Source organism: Anopheles merus, chromosome X, assembly GCF_017562075.2.
Source record: "Anopheles merus strain MAF chromosome X, AmerM5.1, whole genome shotgun sequence".
Taxonomy (NCBI): domain Eukaryota; kingdom Metazoa; phylum Arthropoda; class Insecta; order Diptera; family Culicidae; genus Anopheles; species Anopheles merus.
The window spans coordinates 12446687-12462138 of record NC_054081.1 but is presented as its reverse complement, the minus strand read 5'-3'; the positions used below and the strand labels follow the sequence as shown (position 1 = coordinate 12462138).

Sequence of the window (15452 nt, the reverse complement as noted above, 5' to 3'; positions counted from 1 at the left end):
GCGTTCAACGCCTACTTTGATTAAAAGCATTTTGATTATTGAATAATTTTTAGGACCTGATCTAGTAACCAAACTTGTTTTGCTTTCAACGCCTACTTTGATTAAAAGCATTTTGGTTATTTTATAATTTTTAAGATCTGATCTAGTAACCAAACTTTTTTGCTTTAAACGCCTACTTTGATCACAAGCATTTTAATTATTTTATAATTTTTAAGACCTGATCTAGTAACCAAAATTTTTTGCTTTCATCGCCTACTTTGATTGAAAGCATTTTGGTTATTTTATAATTTTTAAGACCTGATCTAGTAACCAAAATATTTTTGCTTTCTAAGCCTACTTTGATTAAAAGCAGTTTGGTTATTTTATAATTTTTAAGATCTGATCTAGTAACCAAACTTTTTTGCTTTCATCGCCTACTTTGATGAAAAGCATTTTGGTTATTTGATAATTTTTAAGATCTGATCTAGTAACCAAACTTTTTTTGCTTTCATCGCCTACTTTGATTAAAAGCATTTTGGTTATTTTATAATTTTTACGACCTGATCTAGTAAACAAACTTTTTTTGCTTTAAACGCCTACTTTGATTGAAAGCATTTTGATTATTGAATATGTTTTAGGACCTGATCTTGTAACCAAAAGTATTTTTGGTTCAACGCCTACTTTAATTATATACATTTTGTTTATTTTATAATTTTTAAGATCTGATCTAGTAACCAAACTTTTTTGCTTTCAACGCCTACTTTGATTAAAAGCATTTTGGTTATATTATAACTGTTAAGACCTGATCTAGTAGCCAAACTTTTTTGCTTTAAACGCCTACTTTAATTATACACATTTTGTTTATTGTATAATTTTTAAGATCTGATCTAGTAAACAAACTTTTTTGCTTTCAACGCCTACTTTGATTAAAAGCATTTTAATTATTTTATAATTTTTAAGACCTGATCTAGTAAACAAACTTTTTATGCTTTCAACGCCTACTTTAATTATACACATTTTGTTTATTTTACAATTTTTAAGATCTGATCTAGTAACCAAACTTTTTTGCTTTCATCGCCTACTTTGATTAAAAGCATTTTGGTTATTTTATAATTTTTAAGATCTGATCTAGTAACCAAACTTTTTTGCTTTCAACACCTACTTTAATTAAAAGCATTTTAATTATTTTATAATTTTTAAGACCTGATCTAGTAACCAAACTTGTTTTGCTTTCAACGCCTTCTTTGATTGAAAGCATTTTGGTTATTTTATAATTTTTAAGACCTGATCTAGTAACCAAACTTTTTATGCTTTCATCGCCTACTTTGATTGAAAGCATTTTGGTTATTTTATAATTTTTAAGATCTGATCTAGTAACCAAACTTTTTTGCTTTCAACGCCTACTTTGATTGAAAGCATTTTAATTATATTATAATTTTTAAGACCTTATCTAGTAATAAACTTGTTTTGCTTTCAACGCCTACTTTGATTAAAAGCATTTTGGTTATTTTATAATTTTTAAGATCTGATCTAGTAACCAAACTTTTTTGCTTTCAACGCCTACTTTGATTAAAAGCATTTTAATTATTTTATAATTTTTAAGACCTGATCTAGTAACCAAACTTGTTTTGCTTTCAACGCCTTCTTTGATTGAAAGCATTTTGGTTATTTTATAATTTTTAAGACCTGATCTAGTAACCAAACTTTTTATGCTTTCATCGCCTACTTTGAATGAAAGCATTTTGGTTATTTTATAATTTTTAAGATCTGATCTAGTAACCAAACTTTTTTGCTTTCAACGCCTACTTTGATTGAAAGCATTTTAATTTTATTATAATTTTTAAGACCTTATCTAGTAATAAACTTGTTTTGCTTTCATCGCCTACTTTGATTAAAAGGATTTTGTTTATTTTATAATTTTTAAGACCTGATCTAGTAACCAAACTTTTTTGTTTTAAACGCCTACTTTAATTATACACATTTTGTTTATTTTATAATTTTTAAGATCTGATCTAGTAAACAAACTTTTTATGCTTTCAACGCCTACTTTGATTGAAAGCATTTTAATTATATTATAATTTTTAAGACCTGATCCAGTAATAAACTTGTTTTGCTTTCAACGCCAACTTTGATTAAAAGCATTTTGGTTATTTTATAATTTTTAAGATCTGATCTAGTAACCAAACTTTTTTGCTTTAAACGCCTACTTTGATTATACACATTTTGTTAATTTTATAATTTTTAAGACCTGATCTAGTAACCAAACTTTTTATGCTTTCAACGCCTACTTTGATTAAAAGCATTTTGGTTATTTTATAATTTTTAAGACCTGATCCAGTAACCAAACTTTTTTGCTTTCATCGCCTACTTTGATTAAAAGGATTTTGTTTATTTTATAATTTTTAAGACCTGATCTAGTAACCAAACTTTTTTGTTTTAAACGCCTACTTTAATTATACACATTTTGTTTATTTTATAATTTTTAAGATCTGATTTAGTAAACAAACTTTTTATGCTTTCAACGCCTACTTTGATTGAAAGCATTTTAATTATATTATAATTTTTAAGACCTGATCTAGTAATAAACTTGTTTTGCTTTCAACGCCTACTTTGATTAAAGGCATTTTGGTTATTTTATAATTTTTAAGATCTGATCTAGTAACCGACTTTTTTGCTTTAAACGACTACTTTAATTATACACATTTTGTTAATTTTATAATTTTTAAGACCTGATCTAGTAACCAAACTTTTTATGCTTTCAACGCCTACTTTGATTAAAAGCATTTTGGTTATTTTATAATTTTTAAGACCTGATCTAGTAACCAAACTTTTTTGCTTTCATCGCCTACTTTGATTAAAAGCATTTTGGTTATTTTATAATTTTTAAGACCTGATCCAGTAACCAAACTTTTTTGCTTTCATCGCCTACTTTGATTAATAGGATTTTGTTTATTTTATAATTTTTAAGACCTGATCTAGTAACCAAACTTTTTTGTTTTAAACGCCTACTTTAATTATACACATTTTGTTTATTTTAAAATTTTTAAGATCTGATCTAGTAAACAAACTTTTTATGCTTTCAACGCCTACTTTGATTGAAAGCATTTTAATTATATTATAATTTTTAAGACCTGATCTAGTAATAAACTTGTTTTGCTTTCAACGCCTACTTTGATTAAAAGCATTTTGGTTATTTTATAATTTTTAAGATCTGATCTAGTAACCAAACTTTTTTGCTTTAAACGCCTACTTTAATTATACACATTTTGTTAATTTTATAATTTTTAAGACCTGATCTAGTAACCAAACTTTTTATGCTTTCAACGCCTACTTTGATTAAAAGCATTTTGGTTATTTTATAATTTTTAAGACCTGATCTAGTAACCAAACTTGTTTTGCTTTCATCGCCTACTTTGATTGAAAGCATTTTGGTTATTTTATAATTTTAAGACCTGATCCAGTAATAAACTTGTTTTGCTTTCAACGCCTACTTTGATTAAAAGCATTTTAATTATTTTATAATTTTTAAGACCTGATCTAGTAACCAAACTTTTTATGCTTTCAACGCCTACTTTGATTGAAAGCATTTTAATTATATTATAATTTTTAAGATCTGATCTAGTAACCAAACTTTTTTGCTTTCATCGCCTACTTTGATTAAAAGCATTTTGGTTATTTTATAATTTTTAAGATCTGATCTAGTAACCAAACTTTTTTGCTTTCAACGCCTACTTTGATTAAAAGCATTTTAATTATTTTATAATTTTTAAGACCTGATCTAGTAACCAAACTTGTTTTGCTTTCAACGCCTTCTTTGATTGAAAGCATTTTGGTTATTTTATAATTTTTAAGACCTGATCTAGTAACCAAACTTTTTTGTTTTAAAGGCCTACTTTAATTATACACATTTTGTTTATTTTATAATTTTTAAGATCTGATCTAGTAAACAAACTTTTTATGCTTTCAACGCCTACTTTGATTGAAAGCATTTTAATTATATTATAATTTTTAAGACCTGATCCAGTAATAAACTTGTTTTGCTTTCAACGCCTACTTTGATTAAAAGCATTTTGGTTATTTTATAATTTTTAAGATCTGATCTAGTAACCAAACTTTTTGCTTTCAACGCCTACTTTGATTATACACATTTTGTTAATTTTATAATTTTTAAGACCTGATCTAGTAACCAAACTTTTTATGCTTTCAACGCCTACTTTGATTAAAAGCATTTTGGTTATTTTATAATTTTTAAGACCTGATCTAGTAACCAAACTTGTTTTGCTTTCATCGCCTACTTTGATTAAAAGCATTTTGGTTATTTTATAATTTTTAAGACCTGATCCAGTAACCAAACTTTTTTTGCTTTCATCGCCTACTTTGATTGAAAGCATTTTGGTTATTTTATAATTTTTAAGACCTGATCTAGTAACCAAACTTTTTTGTTTTAAACGCCTACTTTAATTATACACATTTTGTTTATTTTATAATTTTTAAGATCTGATTTAGTAAACAAACTTTTTATGCTTTCAACGCCTACTTTGATTGAAAGCATTTTAATTATATTATAATTTTTAAGACCTGATCTAGTAATAAACTTGTTTTGCTTTCAACGCCTACTTTGATTGAAGGCATTTTGGTTATTTTATAATTTTTAAGATCTGATCTAGTAACCGACTTTTTTGCTTTAAACGACTACTTTAATTATACACATTTTGTTAATTTTATAATTTTTAAGACCTGATCTAGTAACCAAACTTTTTATGCTTTCAACGCCTACTTTGATTAAAAGCATTTTGGTTATTTTATAATTTTTAAGACCTGATCTAGTAACCAAACTTGTTTTGCTTTCATCGCCTACTTTGATTAAAAGCATTTTGGTTATTTTATAATTTTTAAGACCTGATCCAGTAACCAAACTTTTTTGCTTTCATCGCCTACTTTGATTAATAGGATTTTGTTTATTTTATAATTTTTAAGACCTGATCTAGTAACCAAACTTTTTTGTTTAAACGCCTACTTTAATTATACACATTTTGTTTATTTTATAATTTTTAAGATCTGATCTAGTAAACAAACTTTTTATGCTTTCAACGCCTACTTTGATTGAAAGCATTTTAATTATTTTATAATTTTTAAGACCTGATCTAGTAACCAAACTTGTTTTGCTTTCATCGCCTACTTTGATTGAAAGCATTTTGGTTATTTTATAATTTTTAAGACCTGATCCAGTAACCAAACTTTTTTGCTTTCAACGCCTACTTTGATTGGAAGGATTTTGTTTATTTTATATTTTTTTAGACCTGATCTAGTAACCAAACTTTTTTGCTTTAAACGCCTACTTTAATCATACACATTTTGTTTATTTTATAATTTTTAAGATCTGATCTAGTAAACAAACTTTTTTGCTTTCAACGCCTACTTTGATTAAAAGCATTTTAATTATTTTATAATTTTTAAGACCTGATCTAGTAACCAAACTTTTTATGCTTTCAACGCCTACTTTGATTGAAAGCATTTTAATTATTTTATAATTTTTAAGACCTGATCTAGTAATAAACTTGTTTTGCTTTCAACGCCTACTTTGATTAAAAGCATTTTGGTTATTTTATAATTTTTAAGATCTGATCTAGTAACCAAACTTTTTTGCTTTAAACGCCTACTTTAATTATACACATTTTGTTAATTTTATAATTTTTAAGATCTGATCTAGTAACCAAACTTTTTTGCTTTCATCGCCTACTTTGATTAAAAGCATTTTGGTTATTTTATAATTTTTAAGATCTGATCTAGTAACCAAACTTTTTATGCTTTCAACGCCTACTTTGATTAAATGCATTTTGGTTATTTTATAATTTGTAAGACCTGATCTAGTAACCAAACTTTTTATGCTTTCAACCCTACTTTGATTGAAAGCATTTTGTTTATTTTATAATTTTTAAGACCTGATCTAGTAACCAAACTTTTTATGCTTTCAACGCCTACTTTGATTGAAAGCATTTTGGTTATTTTATAATTTTTAAGACCTGATCTAGTAACCAAACTTTTTTTGCTTTCATCGCCTACTTTGATTGAAAGCATTTTGGTTATTTTATAATTTTTAAGACCTGATCTAGTAACCAAACTTTTTTGCTTTCAACGCCTACTTTGATTAAAAGAATTTTGGTTATTTTATAATTTTTAAGACCTGATCTAGTAACCAAACTTGTTTTGCTTTCATCGCCTACTTTGATTGAAAGCATTTTGTTTATTTTATAATGTTTAAGACCTGATCTAGTAATAAACTTGTTTTGCTTTCATCGCCTACTTTGATTGAAAGCATTTTAATTATATTATAATTTTTAAGACCTGATCTAGTAACCAAACTTTTTTGCTTTCAACGCCTACTTTGATTAAAAGCATTTTAATTATTTTATAATTTTTAAGACCTGATCTAGTAACCAAACTTTTTATGCTTTCAACGCCTATTTTGATTGAAAGCATTTTAATTATATTATAATTTTTAAGACCTGATCTAGTAATAAACTTGTTTTGCTTTCAACGCCTACTTTGATTAAAAGCATTTTGGTTATTTTATAATTTTTAAGATCTGATCTAGTAACCAAACTTTTTTGCTTTAAACGCCTACTTTAATTATACACATTTTGTTAATTTTATAATTTTTAAGACCTGATCTAGTAACCAAACTTTTTATGCTTTCAACGCCTATTTTGATTAAAAGCATTTTGGTTATTTTATAATTTTTAAGACCTGATCTAGTAACCACACTGTTTTGCTTTCATCGCCTACTTTGATTGAAAGCATTTTGGTTATTTTATAATTTTTAAGACCTGATCCAGTAACCAAACTTTTTTGCTTTCATCGCCTACTTTGATTAAAAGCATTTTAATTATTTTATAATTTTTAAGACCTGATCTAGTAACCAAACTTGTTTTGCTTTCATCGCCTACTTTGATTAAAAGCATTTTGGTTATTTTATAATTTTTAAGACCTGATCTAGTAACCAAACTTTTTGTTTTAAACGCCTACTTTAATTATACACATTTTGTTTATTTTATAATTTTTAAGATCTGATTTAGTAAACAAACTTTTTATGCTTTCAACGCCTACTTTGATTGAAAGCATTTTAATTATATTATAATTTTTAAGACCTGATCTAGTAATAAACTTGTTTTGCTTTCAACGCCTACTTTGATTAAAAGCATTTTGGTTATTTTATAATTTTTAAGATCTGATCTAGTAACCAAACTTTTTATGCTTTCAACGCCTACTTTGATGAAATGCATTTTGGTTATTTTATAATTTGTAAGACCTGATCTAGTAACCAAACTTTTTATGCTTTCAACCCTACTTTGATTGAAAGCATTTTGTTTATTTTATAATTTTTAAGACCTGATCTAGTAACCAAACTTTTTATGCTTTCAACGCCTACTTTGATTGAAAGCATTTTGGTTATTTTATAATTTTTAAGACCTGATCTAGTAACCAAACTTTTTTTGCTTTCATCGCCTACTTTGATTGAAAGCATTTTGGTTATTTTATAATTTTTAAGACCTGATCTAGTAACCAAACTTTTTTGCTTTCAACGCCTACTTTGATTAAAAGAATTTTGGTTATTTTATAATTTTTAAGACCTGATCTAGTAACCAAACTTGTTTTGCTTTCATCGCCTACTTTGATTGAAAGCATTTTGTTTATTTTATAATGTTTAAGACCTGATCTAGTAATAAACTTGTTTTGCTTTCATCGCCTACTTTGATTGAAAGCATTTTAATTATATTATAATTTTTAAGACCTGATCTAGTAACCAAACTTTTTTGCTTTCAACGCCTACTTTGATTAAAAGCATTTTAATTATTTATAATTTTTAAGACCTGATCTAGTAACCAAACTTTTTATGCTTTCAACGCCTATTTTGATTGAAAGCATTTTAATTATATTATAATTTTTAAGACCAGATCTAGTAATAAACTTGTTTTGCTTTCAACGCCTACTTTGATTAAAAGCATTTTGGTTATTTTATAATTTTTAAGATCTGATCTAGTAACCAAACTTTTTTGCTTTAAACGCCTACTTTAATTATACACATTTTGTTAATTTTATAATTTTTAAGACCTGATCTAGTAACCAAACTTTTTATGCTTTCAACGCCTACTTTGATTAAAAGCATTTTGGTTATTTTATAATTTTTAAGACCTGATCTAGTAACCAAACTTGTTTTGCTTTCATCGCCTACTTTGATTGAAAGCATTTTGGTTATTTTATAATTTTTAAGACCTGATCTAGTAACCAAACTTTTTTTGCTTTCATCGCCTACTTTGATTGAAAGCATTTTGGTTATTTTATAATTTTTAAAACCTGATCTAGTAACCAACCTTGTTTTGCTTTCATCGCCTACTTTGATTAAAAGCATTTTGGTTATTTTATAATTTTTAAGACCTGATCCAGTAACCAAACTTTTCTGCTTTCATCGCCTACTTTGATTAATAGGATTTTGTTTATTTTATAATTTTTAAGACCTGATCTAGTAACCAAACTTTTTTGTTTTAAACGCCTACTTTAATTATACACATTTTGTTTATTTTATAATTTTTAAGATCTGATCTAGTAAACAAACTTTTTATGCTTTCAACGCCTACTTTGATTGAAAGCATTTTAATTATATTATAATTTTTAAGACCTGATCTAGTAATAAACTTGTTTTGCTTTCAACGCCTACTTTGATTAAAAGCATTTTGGTTATTTTATAATTTTTAAGATCTGATCTAGTAACCAAACTTTTTTGCTTTAAACGCCTACTTTAATTATACACATTTTGTTAATTTTATAATTTTTAAGACCTGATCTAGTAACCAAACTTTTTATGCTTTCAACGCCTACTTTGATTAAAAGCATTTTGGTTATTTATAATTTTTAAGACCTGATCTAGTAACCAAACTTGTTTTGCTTTCATCGCCTACTTTGATTGAAAGCATTTTGGTTATTTTATAATTTTTAAGACCTGATCCAGTAACCAAACTTTTTTGCTTTCAACGCCTACTTTGATTGGAAGGATTTTGTTTATTTTATAATTTTTTAGACCTGATCTAGTAACCAAACTTTTTTGCTTTAAACGCCTACTTTAATTATACACATTTTGTTTATTTTATAATTTTTAAGATCTGATCTAGTAAACAAACTTTTTTGCTTCCAACGCCTACTTTGATTAAAAGCATTTTAATTATATTATAATTTTTAAGACCTGATCTAGTAACCAAACTTTTTATGCTTTCAACGCCTACTTTGATTGAAAGCATTTTAATTATTTTATAATTTTTAAGACCTGATCTAGTAATAAACTTGTTTTGCTTTCAACGCCTACTTTGATTAAAACCATTTTGGTTATTTTATAATTTTTAAGATCTGATCTAGTAACCAAACTTTTTTGCTTTAAACGCCTACTTTAATTATACACATTTTGTTAATTTTATAATTTTTAAGATCTGATCTAGTAACCAAACTTTTTTGCTTTCATCGCCTACCTTGATTAAAAGCATTTTGGTTATTTTATAATTTTTAAGATCTGATCTAGTAACCAAACTTTTTATGCTTTCAACGCCTACTTTGATTAAATGCATTTTGGTTATTTTATAATTTTTAAGACCTGATCTAGTAATTAACTAATTTTGCTTTCAACCCTACTTTGATTGAAAGCATTTTGTTTATTTTATAATTTTTAAGACCTGATCTAGTAACCAAACTTTTTTTGCTTTCATCGCCTACTTTGATTGAAAGCATTTTGGTTATTTTATAATGTTTAAGACCTGATCTAGTAACCAAACTTTTTTGCTTTCAACGCCTACTTTGATTAAAAGAATTTTGGTTATTTTATAATTTTTAAGACCTGATCTAGTAACCAAACTTTTTTGCTTTCATCGCCTACTTTGATTGAAAGCATTTTGTTTATTTTATAATGTTTAAGACCTGATCTAGTAATAAACTTGTTTTGCTTTCATCGCCTACTTTGATTGAAAGCATTTTGGTTATTTTATAATTTTTAAGACCTGATCTAGTAACCAAACTTTTTTGCTTTCAACGCCTACTTTGATTAAAAGCATTTTAATTATTTTATAATTTTTAAGACCTGATCTAGTAACCAAACTTTTTTGCTTTAAACGCCTACTTTAATTATACACATTTTGTTTATTTTATAATTTTTAAGATCTGATCTAGTAAACAAACTTTTTATGCTTTCAACGCCTACTTTGATTGAAAGCATTTTAATTAAATTATAATTTTTAAGACCTGATCTAGTAATAAACTTGTTTTGCTTTCAACGCCTACTTTGATTAAAAGCATTTTGGTTATTTTATAATTTTTAAGATCTGATCTAGTAACCAAACTTTTTTGCTTTAAACGCCTACTTTGATTATACACATTTTGTTAATTTTATAATTTTTAAGACCTGATCTAGTAACCAAACTTTTTATGCGTTCAACGCCTACTTTGATTAAAAGCATTTTGGTTATTTTATAATTTTTAAGACCTGATCTAGTAACCAAACTTGTTTTGCTTTCATCGCCTACTTTGATTGAAAGCATTTTGGTTATTTTATAATTTTTAAGACCTGATCCAGTAACCAAACTTTTTTGCTTTCAACGCCTACTTTGATTGGAAGGATTTTGTTTATTTTATAATTTTTTAGACCTGATCTAGTAACCAAACTTTTTTGCTTTAAACGCCTACTTTAATTATACACATTTTGTTTATTTTATAATTTTTAAGATCTGATCTAGTAAACAAACTTTTTTGCTTCCAACGCCTACTTTGATTAAAAGCATTTTAATTATTTTATAATTTTTAAGACCTGATCTAGTAACCAAACTTTTTATGCTTTCAACGCCTACTTTGATTGAAAGCATTTTAATTATTTTATAATTTTTAAGACCTGATCTAGTAATAAACTTGTTTTGCTTTCAACGCCTACTTTGATTAAAAGCATTTTGGTTATTTTATAATTTTTAAGACCTGATCTAGTAACCAAACTTTTTTGCTTTAAACGCCTACTTTAATTATACACATTTTGTTAATTTTATAATTTTAAGATCTGATCTAGTAACCAAACTTTTTTGCTTTCATCGCCTACTTTGATTAAAAGCAGTTTGGTTATTTTATAATTTTTTAGACCTGATCTAGTAACCAAACTTTTTTGCTTTAAACGCCTACTTTAATTATACACATTTTGTTTATTTTATAATTTTTAAGATCTGATCTAGTAAACAAACTTTGTTGCTTTCAACGCCTACTTTGATTAAAAGCATTTTAATTATTTTATAATTTTTAAGACCTGATCTAGTAACCAAACTTTTTATGCTTTCAACGCCTACTTTGATTGAAAGCATTTTAATTATATTATAATTTTTAAGACCTGATCTAGTAATAAACTTGTTTTGCTTTCAACGCCTACTTTGATTAAAAGCATTTTGTTTATTTTATAATTTTTAAGACCTGATCTAGTAACCAAACTTTTTTGCTTTCATCGCCTACTTTGATTGAAAGCATTATGTTTATTTTATAATTTTTAAGACCTGATCTAGTAACCAAACTTTTTATGCTTTCATCGCCTACTTTGATTGAAAGCATTTTGGTTATTTTATAATTTTTAAGACCTGATCTAGTAACCAAACTTTTATGCTTTCAACGCCTACTTTGATTGGAAGCATTTTGGTTATTTTATAATTTTTAAGACCTGATGTAGTAACCAAACTTTTTTGCTTTCAACGCCTACTTTGATTGAAAGCATTTTGTTTATTTTATAATTTTTAAGACCTGATCTAGTAACCAAACTTTTTATGCTTTCATCGCCTACTTTGATTGAAAGCATTTTGGTTATTTTATAATTTTTAAGATCTGATCTAGTAACCAAACTTTTTTGCTTTCATCGCCTACTTTGATTAAAAGCATTTTGGTTATTTTATAATTTTTAAGATCTGATCTAGTAACCAAACTTTTTATGCGTTCAACGCCTACTTTGATTAAAAGCATTTTAATTATTTTATAATTTTTAAGACCTGATCTAGTGACCAAACATTTTTTTGCTTTCAACGCCTGCTTTAATTAAAAGCATTGTGATTATTAAATAAGTTTTAGGAGCTGATCTAGTAACCAAACTTTTTGTTGCTTTCAACGCCTACTTTGATTAATAGTATTTTGAGTATTGAATAATTTTTAGGTAATCTAGTAACTAGAAACATTTTCGTTGCTTTTATATTCAACCATTTAGTCTGATGGCATTTAAATTTGTTTGTTTCTTTTAGCAGAATACTCCTTGTTACGTCGCGAATTTTCAAATGCCCCAATTGTCAAAAAAATCTTAAAAATGCCATTGTTTCAAATAAAAAAAAGAACGTTTAAGATCTACTTCAATAAAAGAGCTTTTTTCGAAACACAATTCTCGTCCAAACGCCGGCTATTTACAAGCGCGCTGCCCCAACTTACCTTATATAAACGATCACCTTGTTGCGCAGAATACGCCGCCAGCCGGGTGCATTATTGTACGGTGGTGTCGCTTTCGGGGCCGGTCGCCGCTGCCGCACCGTTGCCACCGTCGGCGGCCTTTGCTCACCCTTCGGAGCTGGGTCGGCCTGACTGGCCGGCGGCAGGGGCGGTGGTTTCGGCGCTATCTGGGGCATCCGCTTCCGGCCGGTGGTTGCGGCCGAAGCACTGACCAGCTTGTAGATGGTGGCCGGCGGCGGTGGCAATGTTGGCCGTACCACCGAGACCAGCTCGTTTGTGGCTGGTTGTGGCTGCTGCGGCTGCTGCTTGCCCGCAAAGCTAACGATCGTGCTCGTGGTCAGCCCGTTACCGGGCCCGGCGCTGTGGTACGAAACCGATGGCAGGGTAGCGTACACCGTGCGCCGCAAGCTGTCGGCCGTAATCAGCATCGGGCTGGCACTGCTGGGCAGCTGGCCCCGGCGTGGTACGGCCGGGGCCAGCCGGCGTACCACGTGCGGCACGGCCGGTCGTGGTGCCTGTTTGCGCGCGTTCAGCAAGATCGTGGGATATCGATTCACAGCCGAAGATGGCGACGACGGTGGTGGTGGTGCTGCTGCTGCTGGGTGATGTTGTTGGGGCGGCTTCGGCCGCTGCATCGGCTGGATCGGGGCGGTGTCGCTCTGCTTGCTGCCATTGTCTGGCCGGGCTGCGGCCATCGGGGCCGCGCTTTTCCGTTTGCCCCACCCTGCTCCACCTGAGGCGGGGGGGAGGCGATGGGTGAATCTACAAATGAATAATAATTAAAAAAAAAAAGACAATTAGAGTTTCATAATTGCAGGAAAAATATAACGCCAAAACGGATTGGACGCCATCGAGCCATCGAAAAGCTAATCGTCGATCGCATAGTGCAATGTTCGGGTTGAGTGTAGCGGCTGATAGATGCGATGTGCAGCGTGTTAAGCCTGCTTGTTGATACAGTTGATGGTGCAGGGGAGGCGGAGGGAGTTGACTCGTTGGCAGTTAGCGAGGGGGGGGGGGGGGAACGTAAAAAAACAACAATTTAAATCACCGTGTCCTACATTGCGGCTACTCCCGTTTCGCTCCCCGACCCTCGCAAGCGTGGCAAGGTGAAAGGTTTTCTATCCTCCTTTCTAATGGGCATTGCACACACACATACACACACACACACGCACAATCACATGTTTCATCTGCACAACTCCCGAATGTATTATTATAACACAAGTTCCGTAGCTTTTTTTTTGAGAGCCAAAAAAGGACAAGAAACCCCAAGAACACTCACACACTTACACAGAGGAAGGAAAACAAAGAGATTGTTTTGGATAGGAAAATCTTCTATCGTTAAAGAGAAAACGACCACCATGGAATTCACTATTTCCAGTGTATGTTTTGGAAATGCATTATTGGAACCACCTGTATGTGTGTGTGTGTGTGTGTGTGTATGGCTAAGATTGGGTTTGTGTGGTTTAATTTTAGCGCAGAGGTGGGTGGGGGTGGTTGGGGAAGCTTAGAATGTTGGCAACTATGACATAATCCGACATGAGAGGAATCTCCCGTTAAAAGGAGGTGGAACATATGCGTTTGACACCGATTATGGTCTTGTTGGTTTTTGCATATGTTGCACAGTGAAGCAACACCACCAACAGAACCAAAGAGGAGAGGGCGTTAGAGACAGAGATAAAGGCACACACACACACACACACAGCAAAACCACACGCACGCACGCACGGGGCAATTGTTGTGTTGTGGGTGGACCATTGCTAAATGTTTGCGTGTATGTGTGTATGTAGGTGTTGTTTTCACTGATTTAAAGAGCACAATTGAACAACTTTTTTTTCATACACAAACACCACACCTCACTTCGGACCCCCCCCCCCCCCTTTCCCACCGTTTTCCGATCCGCACTCCACCTTTTCACAGTTCGGACGGTGGGATAAGGGTTGAATCAAACGCGGAATAGTATGTTTTTTTTTTCTTCCAATATCACTCTTGCTGTGTGTTTGTGTGTGTGTGTGTTTGGCCGCCACTTTCTGGTGTATTGCTCCCTCCTCCTTGCTGCCTCGAGAGCCCTACTACTCTCCGCAGGTAGTTCGTGCGCTCTGGTATGCGGTGGTGCTGGTGGCGCTTTGTTTCCTTCATCACACAAAGAGAGGTGCCAGGCGGGAGCTTCCAGCTGCATCTCGGAATTGCGCCACGGGGGAAAAAACCCCTTTCGCCAGGCACCACCTGTTTTGGTCGCTGTGCTTTTGGGACCAGCGCTGCACGCTTCCGGCCGTGCTTATTTACACTACGCGAGGAGTGCACTGTTTGCACAACCCAGATCCGCAATCCTTGGGCTCTTATCCCGCTCTCTCTCTCTCTTCCCTTCCCCTCCTACCACCCGGGGGAAAGCGTTCCCCTTCCCGTGAGGTGAGCGTTTGTTGTTGTTACATGTTTTGCAAATCACTACGCTCAGCACAGAATCACTTGCCTGGGCTTGGCCGCAACTGGCGAAGAAACAAGTTAGACAGGAGCACGAGCTTGTTGCGAAAACATTGTAGCTTTTACCGTACCCGTGTTTTGGGTGCCCCCACTCGCGGCAGGCTGATGCTGGTGTTACTGTTGTTGTTGTTGTTGTTGTTGCTGCTGCTGTTGCTGTTGCTGCTGCTGCTGGATGATGGAGTTGGCCCGGTTAAACGGGATCGCTTGGCTGGGGCACGCAGAGTGACCAGAAATACCGATTTATTTGTATTCCTACCGATTTTTTATATGAATGAGTTTTAGCAGCCGAAGAAATCGTTTCATGACGTTCAAACGGTAATTCTTTCGTCATTGAGAAATTTTTGATGTGCCTATAGGTATACCCTGAGACTGACGCCGTCAATAATCTCATTGCTGCTGCACAAGTTCGATTCGTTAATTGAAGAATGAATATTGAGTGTAGTGATTGTGATTGTACAGTAAATTGTGTGACATTTTGTATAATTCATGAATATTAAGGATTT

General features: G+C 31.3%; 1 protein-coding gene across 6 annotated transcripts in view; it reads right to left on the bottom strand.

The window, feature by feature from the left end:
- The window catches only part of LOC121590287 (methyl-CpG-binding domain protein 6-like), a 36959-nt gene extending 21807 nt beyond the window's left edge, over positions 1-15152 (bottom strand). The window contains exons 1-2 of one of the 6 annotated variants that reach the window (XM_041909849.1): positions 14939-15152; positions 12454-13233 (exon numbers count right to left, since the gene is read on the bottom strand). In XM_041909849.1, coding sequence (XP_041765783.1) covers positions 12454-13166 — 713 coding nt within the window. In that variant the 5' untranslated portion in view covers positions 13167-13233; positions 14939-15152. The other 5 variants (XM_041909805.1, XM_041909813.1, XM_041909841.1 and 2 more) reach the window with 5 other exon arrangements.
- Between the last annotated feature and the right edge of the window lie 300 nt (positions 15153-15452).